This window comes from Rhinolophus ferrumequinum, chromosome 18, assembly GCF_004115265.2.
Source record: "Rhinolophus ferrumequinum isolate MPI-CBG mRhiFer1 chromosome 18, mRhiFer1_v1.p, whole genome shotgun sequence".
Classification (NCBI taxonomy): domain Eukaryota; kingdom Metazoa; phylum Chordata; class Mammalia; order Chiroptera; family Rhinolophidae; genus Rhinolophus; species Rhinolophus ferrumequinum.
Window position 1 is genome coordinate 50,591,192 of NC_046301.1, and position 9,173 is coordinate 50,600,364.

Sequence of the window (9,173 nt, forward strand, 5' to 3'; positions counted from 1 at the left end):
AAACTTGAACACAATTTTAATTCACTTTGATATTCGGTCTTTACCTGCGGACCTTGCCATTGTTTGTGATTTCCATCCGTTCACCTTTAAGGCTTTGCAGAAATGTTGCCTCCTTCGCGGCACAAAATAGAGATCAAATTTACATGGAATAAAATTCACCATTTTAAAGTGAGCAAATCAGTGGCATTTAGCGCATTCACAATGTTGTGCAACCATCACCTCTATTTATTTCCAGAATATTTTCATCACCCCAAAAGGAGATCTCATCCTTATTAGCAATCACTCCCCATTCTTCTCCCCAAGTTTCCCCCCTCCCCCCTCCTCCTCCTCCCCCCTCTCCTCCACACACTAATCTATTTTCTGTCTCAATGCATTTGCCTGTGCTGGACATTTCATATAAATGGAATCATACACAATGTGGCCTTTTGTCTGGCTTCCTTCACTCAGCATAGAGTTTTCCAGTTTTATCCAAGTTGTAGTATGTGTCGGGGCTTCATTCCTTTTTTATGGCTGTGTAATATTCTATTGTATGGATGGACCACATTGTGTTTACCCATTCATCCTTTGATGGACATTGGATTGTTTCCTCCCTTTGGTGATTGTGACTAGTGTTGCTATGAACATGTGTGAACTGTGATTTTTTTTGAGTCCCTGTTTTCATTTATTTTGGGTATATACCAGAGGGGAATTGCTGGGTCATATAGTCTTTCTATATTTAACTTACTGAAAAACCGCCAGACTGTTTTCCACAGTGGCTGCACTATTTTACATTCCCACCAGCAGTGCAGTAGGGTTCCAATTTCTTCATTTCCCCACCAAGACTTGTTATTTTGTATTTTTTTTATAGCCATCCTACTGGATGTGAGGTGGTATCTCATTGCAGTTTGGATTTGCATTTCCCTAATGGCTTCTGATGGTGCGTATCTTTGCACGGACTTGTTGGCCATTTGTGTATCTTCTTTGGAGAGATGTCTGTTCACGTCCTTTGCTTATTTTTGAATCCAGTTGTTTGTCTTGTTTACTGGAAGCACTTTGCGTCTCCCTCATTGAAGCATGTGTAATTTCCCCTGCTGTCAGAGGCCCCCTGCTGGGCGCTGCTCTAATACAACAGGATGTCTAAGTGTCCACCAACATGTCCCCTTAGTGTCCAGGACTTCACCCAGCACACAGTAGACCCTCAATAAATGCTTGCTGCATCGATGAATGAATGAATAAATTGCCTTGTACTCCTGCTCTGGAATTCTTGCAAAGTGTTAAATATCAAACCTGAAAATGGTTTCACAGGTAGCACATTCGTGATAGATCCAGAATAGGAGTGAATGAGTCCACATACATGGCCTCCTACAATCAGGGCCCTGTCTTAATGCACTCAGGCCTGAAAGACAGCATAGTCATCACCTGGGCTTTACAGATGGAAAGCTGAGGCACAGAGAGGTAGGCTGACTCACTAATCACACAGCTTAGCACAGGCAGGGTGCTATTTGAACCCAGCAGCCTGGCTCCAATCCACTGCTCAAAACAACTTCACAAACACACTAGTTTTGAATTTCCAGGTCTCTTTTCTGATTTTGGCGTCTTTTTTTATAGGTTACAAATGTTTTGGGTCTTCTGGAAGGAGTTTGAAAATGCTGAACCCTCAGCCAGTGCTTTATAAATAAAATGACTCTGGGGAGGCAGTGGGGGGGTGAATCTCCAGCTCCAGGCAGCCTCCGCCTTTGCTGTGTAGCTTTGTGCAAGTCCTTTAATCTCTCTGGGCTTCCTCGTCTGTAATGAAAATCAGTTCATTCATTCATTCCTACATTCATTCCTTTATTCAACATGCTTTGACACAACACACCCAGCCCTTTTCTTCAGCACCAAAGTTAGAATGAATTTTCCATATTTTACAGGTAGGAAAAGTCCCAAATTGGGGTAGCTGGGGCTCAGCGACTCATTTGGAACAAACTCCCTGCTCTGTTCCGTGTGTTGGAGCTACACAGATGTAAGACAGTTGCCTTTATTCATTTGAAATGCATTGGCCGGGAGCCCTCCCTGTATCCGTTTCCAGGCTTTGGGGATCCAGTGGTGACTAAGGCAGGCCCAGCTTGCCCTTCTGGATGGGGCTCATGGCCTGGTAGGGAGGTGGAAACACATGCTAAACCAGAAAAGTAAAGGGACAAGTCCATACAACGGACAAAGCTTTATAGTGCTGTGTTAGATTTCATCATTATTTGCTGGGGACTTAGGTGGGGGGGGGGGTCACATATACTAAGACCTGGCCCTTCCCTTAGGCTGTGGGTGACTTTCTAGTCTGGCTTCAAGTTGAAAAGTTAACCGGGCGAGTGCGTACACTCTGTGGGAGACATTCTGAGGGTGAGTTCATCTGCCTTGGCCAGGGGCCAAATTGTCCCTTCCTTACTATAGCTCGCACAGATAGGGGTGGGGATGGGGGGTTATGACTCCTGTTTACTGGGGAGAATGAGACCCTAAGAGGGCCAACGACTTGCCCACATCGCACAGTCTGACTCCATAGGGAGTGGACTTCCTGCCTCACTACGCAGGTGCAGAGGGCTGGCCACTGTGTGCCGGCAAGAACAATAGTAAAGATATTGAGGGGTAGCCTGTCCTGTGGTTTGCTCAGAAAGGATGTTTTAAGACTTTATTCTAAAAGCTGGAGGTGAGCCTGTGACCTAGTATTAGGTACACTGAATTTAAGAGCCATTATCATACAAGGTCCAATGCAGAGGTGGGCCTACTGAAGTCCACAAAAGGAACACCGTGGCTGGAACCTGAAACAGATGGCATCACTGACATGATCCTCAATGTCCTCACCTGGAGATTGGGGTTAGGGGTAAGCATGAAATGAGGCCCTTGTCCAGTCCCCAGCCTTCCCAGGCCCCAGGAGCATAACCTCATCTTTGCTGGAGATTGAGCAAGGGGGGGGGGGGCTTATATTATTTACATATTTGGCTCCGCCCCCAGGACACGCTTCAAGGTGTGGCGGCCAGGCAACCCAAGAAGCAAACAGAAGAGGTTCATGGCTAGGAGAGAACTACAGCTCTGGCTTCTTGGCTGACCTGCTAGGTAGGACTTGGCCTTAGAGTCATTTTCCAGAAGAAAGAAAGGAGGCTTAGAGAGGGGCGGTGACTGGTAGGGGAGAACTGTCACACATCTGGGAAGTGGTTCGGGACTGGAGGTTTTGATTTCTCAATTCTTCTGTCCTCTCCGGAAATATCCCGGGTTCACCGGAGACAGAGATTCCTGCTCCTCGCCGCCCCGGACCCCAGCATACATGGCATGTCTCCAAATATTGAAATGCATCCCATATAAATTATAAATCTGTTGTTAAAGGATTGTTATAATTTTGCATGTGAAATATGTGGGCAACTCATTTAACGTACCATGGGCTGAGAGTTCTCAGACAGATTATTCGATTTTATTTGCATTTTCCCATTTTGGAACCATTAACCATTCCACCTTCCCCAGGTCTTAAAAATATTCTTGGGGCCTCCTGCCGGAAGGCTACACGCCGCTGGAGGACCGGAACAAGCCCTGGGCCCGCTTCCTGCTGGGGGGGGTGTGGGGACAGAGCCCCAGAAAGCAGTTTCCAGGCTCTCGGCCTCACATAGAAAGGTGCTGGCTCAGGTAGTAAATGGCCATCGACTGTGATCAAATGGCCAGCAGCTGTGGCTAGTTGGCCGTCAGCTGTAACCAGTGAGCCATTAGCCATGAATATAACTGCCGTGGCTGGGCTAGCAAAGGAAGAAAAATGGGGGCTAGCAAGCAGATGGTGGCTGAGCCTGCAAGCGGCGCAGGGAAGGTCTAGAATTGTGTGGCTCCTGGTTCCTGTGTCTCCAACCCAGCTGCCAGTGACAGTATAGTAGTATGACTCCCCTACCTATGGCTCCGTGGGTGTTCCTTTTTGGCCTCACCATGTCCTGCGTTCTTGTGTGGGGAGTGGGACCAGAGACCCCGCCGGACACCCCACATGACACTTGGCGTAGTCGCCAGGATCCCCTGCACTACAGGGGGGTTGTCTCATAGGGAGACCTCCGCCACCCGCACCGCCGTAGGGTCCCACGCTACCCCAGGTCCCGCCCTGCTTTTCCCCGGGATCTCATCACAGCCCCATCGCCTCCTGGGGCGTGGACCTCAAGAAGATTCTCCCTATTCGCTACCTCTCCGCCTTACCCTGCTTCCGGGGAACTCAGAACAGTCCCCTGCCCCCTGCTGTGGCCTAGTGCTGGGGCCCCACTCTCCTGGCCGAAACTCAGAATGGTCCCCTTCCCTTGCCCGGCTCCCTTCCCTCCAACCCAGTTGGAGTTCAACACTGACTTCCCTTCTCCCGCCAGCTTTCCACCTTGGGGGGACTCAAAGCAGCCCCCGACCCGCCCACCAGCGAGGTGGGGAGGGCACATCGTAGATCCGCCCCCGGTCCGTCGGTTCTCTCTCGTCTGATCACGCCGGCCCTCCAGTGTCACCGTCGAGAGTTTGATTTTGTTCTCAGTATGAGGGGAAAACCAGGGGTCAAAACGGCCCCCTCACCCGCCTCCTCCTCGGGTGTATCATCCCAGAATCCCCACCCCCGGGGTCAGAACAGCCTCCCCACCCCGCTTTCCGCCCCGGGGCCACCCCCTTCCCGCGAGCCGCGTGTCCCTGGCGCCGCCGCGTCCACGCGGTACTTGCGGCGGCGCAGCGGCTCAGTGAGGCTGCGCGGTGCGGGGTCGTCCAGGTCCTCCGGCTGCAGGAAGCTGCGGTCTAGCACCTCGGCCCCCTCCAGCCAGTTGGCGAAGCAGGTGTGGCCCAGGCGCTGTATCTCATCAGTCGCGTCGCGAGTGAGCACGTCGCCGCCCGGCTTGAGTACCACCACCGCCGGCAGGCGCTGCACGGAGAACCGGCGTCTGAGGTCCCTGCGAGAAGGGGGGTCAGTGATTCCAAGCCGGGGAGCCCCATATCCTTTCTCCTAGTACTTACTCAATGCCTTCTGTGTGCACTGCCTGGGCCGGGCGCTGGGGACGCCCGGGGACAAGGACAGGCTGGGCCACACTTGCCTCTGCGCTGTGCCTCCAACACCCTAGGTTTGCTCCCACCTCAGGGCCGCTGCATTGGCCGTGCCCTCTGCCTGGAGCGTCTCCATAGACCTATGCCGGTTGAGACCCAGCCTCAAATCCAAACACCTCCTTTTCCCTCTGCTGTGCAAGCGCCTCTTAGCATCCACCACATTGCATAATTTATTTCTCCTGTTTGTTATTTTTCTCCCACAGTGGAATGTAGCTTCTCTAGGGCATGGATTTCTGTCTCCATTCACTGGTGTCCCCAGTGCCTGAAACAATGCAGGGCACAGAGTAGGTACTCAGGAAATGTATATGGGATGAATGAATGAATGAATGAATACTGTTAAATGCCATAAAGAAATATTCATCTGGGTGAGGGACTTGTAGACAGGGAGGGCCTCTCCAAGGAGGTGACCTTTGAGCTGAGGGCTGCAGAAGGAGGAGGGGGAGGATTGGGGGAGGGGTGTCCCAGGCAGAGGGCACAGCCCATGCAAAGGCCCTGAGGTGGGACGGAGGTTGGAATGCAGCCTGGATCACATGGGCCCTCCAGGGTCATGGTTGAGAGTTTGGATTTTGTTCTCAGTATGAGGGGAAATCCAGTGAGAAACCATCCACAGCCCCAGGAAACCCCGAACCAAACTCCCTATCTAAGGCCAGAAGCACACACAGGCATCATGCAGTAAAGGGGGCTAGACTGGGCCCATCGCCCACAGTTCTTAATTTTCGCCCACTGTGTTCTTGGGTGGCCCTTTTCCAGGCCTCCACACAAAGAACACATGGTACTTGCAAAATACCACAGGAGTAGGTTGCCTGACTTAGCAAATAGAAATACAGGACATTCAGTTAAATCTGAAAGCAAATATGGCAAAATGTTAACAATGGCTGTGGATTTTCTTGTGTACTTCTTCCAACGTTTTGGTATCTTTGAAAATTTTCATAATCAAACGTTAGGGTTTAAAAAGAATGAAAGTCTTACTGCAGAAAAGGGGAAAGTTTTAAAATAGCCACAAACTAAAACACCGCTGCTCATTGTAAAGTTTGAATTCAACCACCTCTCTCTGCTCCAGCACCCTCCATGGCTCCCAGCTACTCTGAGGATCGCATCCACACTCGTTAAGGTGGCATTTGGGGCACTGCTACACGTGGTGCCTGCAGACTTCTCACACCTGAAATTACTTGCAGTTCCCTGAATTGGCTGTTCTTTCTCTGACAGCCTCCGAGCCTTTATACTGTGCCCTCTGCCTGGATACCCCCCTTTCCTCATGCTTTACTCTCCCATTCTCCCTGTCCTTAGGGGTCTCTCTTTAAAGCTACTTCTTCGGTGAGGACCCCCTGACCCCCAATCTCAGCAAGGTCTCCTATGGCATCCTCCCTTTGTCCTCTGAAACACTACTGTACTTTGCTATTATATATTTGAGTCTTTGTTTCACTCTTGTCCCCTTACTACCTTGTAAGCTCCCCAGAGACTGGATGGATACGGGCATGTGCACCCTCCTGTGTATCCCCCTGTTCTCCGTACACGGATTGGCATACAGGGGCTGCTCATCAACTCTAGATGGAGCAGATGTATCAACAAACTAATACTTCACTCTCAGCAGAAACAGCCCCTCCTCCAGGAAGCCCTCCCTGACCTCCCCTCCCACCTCACCTCCTCAGGTCATCGTCAAAGGGCAGGAAGAGCCACTTATTGGGCATGTCTCTGAGGAATAGGTCCTGCTGCTCCTCCGTGGGGTCCTGGGACACATACACCAGGGCCAGCTGGGCTGCCCGAAGCACATAGAACTCATCTGTGAGCCGCACAAAGAAGTCCCTGAGGACAGGTGCGAAGGCCTGGCACTGTGGGCATGTCCCGGCGCCGAAGAACAGCAGCACCAGCCGGTTGTCCAACCTGCGGCTGAGCTCCACCTCTGTGTCCAGCTCATCCTGGTCACTGTTGTTTCGGATCAGGATGTGGCCGGAGAACAGGAAGGACATGACACCCTGGCTGGGGCTGGGACAGGATGGAGGGACCTTGTGTGGCCTTGGGCCTGCTGGCTGGCTGCTGTCCCAGGATTAGGAATCTTAAAGAGGCCAGTTTAGTACCTCACTAATCTGCTTAAAACACCACCTGCTTCTGACCTAATTCTTCAGGTGCTCCCCTACAGGGGGCAGCAGCCCATGAGCCTCTGCTCAGGGGACAGCAGCAAATGCACAGGATTGCAAAAGAAATCCGTCAGACAGACATACGAGTTTGAAAATATTTTATTATGTGATGTAAAAATATACACTTCTTTGTGAACACATTAAGTAACCCTGATTCACGAGAGCTCTACTAATTACTGTAATTTCTGAGTTGGGATGCGTGTAAGTAGTGTTTTGAGGTGTCTGCCATTACCAGGATGTGATACGAAATTATCTTCAGTTTCCACGGATGACAAATTCACAGGGCTGGCAGATGCCTGCTTTGGCAGGATGTGAGAGGACATGCTAAATTCCAGTGAGAAGTTAATGAAAATAAAGTTGATTTTTTTTCCCCTTGAATTCTGTCTGGACAGCCCACCTTAAGATCCCGTGGTGTACAGGGTGAAAATCAGGGCTACAGTATTTTGCAACCCTTCCATCAAGAAATGGAAACGAGTTTTCCTCTCTTTGAATCCAGGCTACTTTGTGATTTGCTTTGACTAACAGAATGTGGCAGAGGGTGTGAGTTTACAGGATAAGTCTTATCTGGCCTCCCACTGTCATTTGTAATATTGCCTCAAGATGGGCCTGCCCCAAGTAAGGAAGCCAATGTAGCCCAGGGCTTGGCAAGCCTTTTCTGTAAAGGGCCGTGTAGTAAATATTTCGGGCTTTGTATGCCATGTGGTCTCTATTGCAACTTTAAATTCTGGCACTGTCGTGCAAAGCAGCTCTAGACAATATGTAAATGAATTTATATGTCTGGGTTCCAATAAAATGCTATTTATAGATGCTGAAATTTGAACTTCATGGAATTTTCATGTGTCATGAAATATTAGTCTTTTGACTTTGTATAACCATTCAAAAATGTAAAAACCATTCTTAGCTCATGGTGAGCCAGATTTTGCCTGAGCTGCAATTTGCAGACTCCTAATCTATTGGATGAAAGGCCACATGGAGAACATCCAGCATCACCTGCCACACATGTCATCCTCCAGCCCAGCCACCTGCAGAATGTCACAGAGTGACTGAGTTGGGTGAGACCAGCAGAGGAACCGACCGTCCAGGCAACCCATGGGATCCTGAGAAATAGTTGATTGCTGTTGTATGAAGCCACTAAGTTTGGGGTAATTTGTTACACAGCAGTACCGAACCAGAACACCTGGTCTAGAGGATTTTTCAGGGCTTAGGAAAATGTGGGAGACTCTGAAAGGAACTTGGTATTGGCTTTAAATGATAAAAAGAAAACAGCAAAATCCTCATTACTAAGAGTTTAATGCACATTGCCAAGGCTCCATTCCAGAGGTATCCCTGTTTCACTCCATTTAGAAACAATTCCCTGGACAGATTTTCCTCACTTTAGCAGTACTCTGGGAAGTCTAGCCTGTTGTAAATTCAAGAGGTCACTGAGAGCAAAATCATCCCAACAGTGGAGACCTCTTCTACGATGTTGATGAGATGCTGGGGTGCCAGTGATGTCCTCAGAACAGTTCTACAAGGTCCATGCGATTTTACCCTATTTTACAGGTGAAGCACAGCCTGGGAGAAGCTGACTCATGTAGCCAAATCAACTAGTGTGAATGATGTGTCGGGCTGTCAGCCAACTCCAATTTGACTTAGGCTGTCATCTACCCCAGCATTTTCAAACTGCAGTGCCCTTGCCATTTGGGGCCAGATCATTCTTTGTGTGGGGGCTGTCTAGTACATTGTTTAGCAGCACCCATGGCCTCAATGCACTAGATGCTAGTAACTTACTCTCCTCTTCCCCAGTTGTGATAATTAAAATGTCTTCAAAAATTATCAAGTGTCCCCAGGGGACAGTCACCTGCTCTAACCCTTTATCCAGCTGTAGTGGGTTGAATGGTGGCCCCCAAAGAGATATGACCACATCCTAACCCACAGGACTTGTGACTTGACTTTATTTGGAAAAGGGGTCTTTGAAGATGTAATTAAATTAAGGATCTCAAGATGAGATCATCCCGG

At 49.6% G+C, this 9,173-nt stretch overlaps 1 protein-coding gene across 1 annotated transcript; it reads right to left on the reverse strand.

Moving 5' to 3' along the window:
* Positions 1–4,019: 4,019 nt before the first annotated feature.
* On the reverse strand, positions 4,020–7,035 carry NXNL1 (nucleoredoxin like 1). Its single transcript, XM_033134629.1, has 2 exons — positions 6,682–7,035; positions 4,020–4,889 (listed from the first exon to the last, which is right to left on the reverse strand). The coding sequence occupies exons 1-2, from the start codon at positions 7,005–7,007 to the stop codon at positions 4,571–4,573; spliced, it is 645 nt and encodes a 214-aa protein (XP_032990520.1). The 5' UTR covers positions 7,008–7,035; the 3' UTR covers positions 4,020–4,570.
* Positions 7,036–9,173: the final 2,138 nt, after the last annotated feature.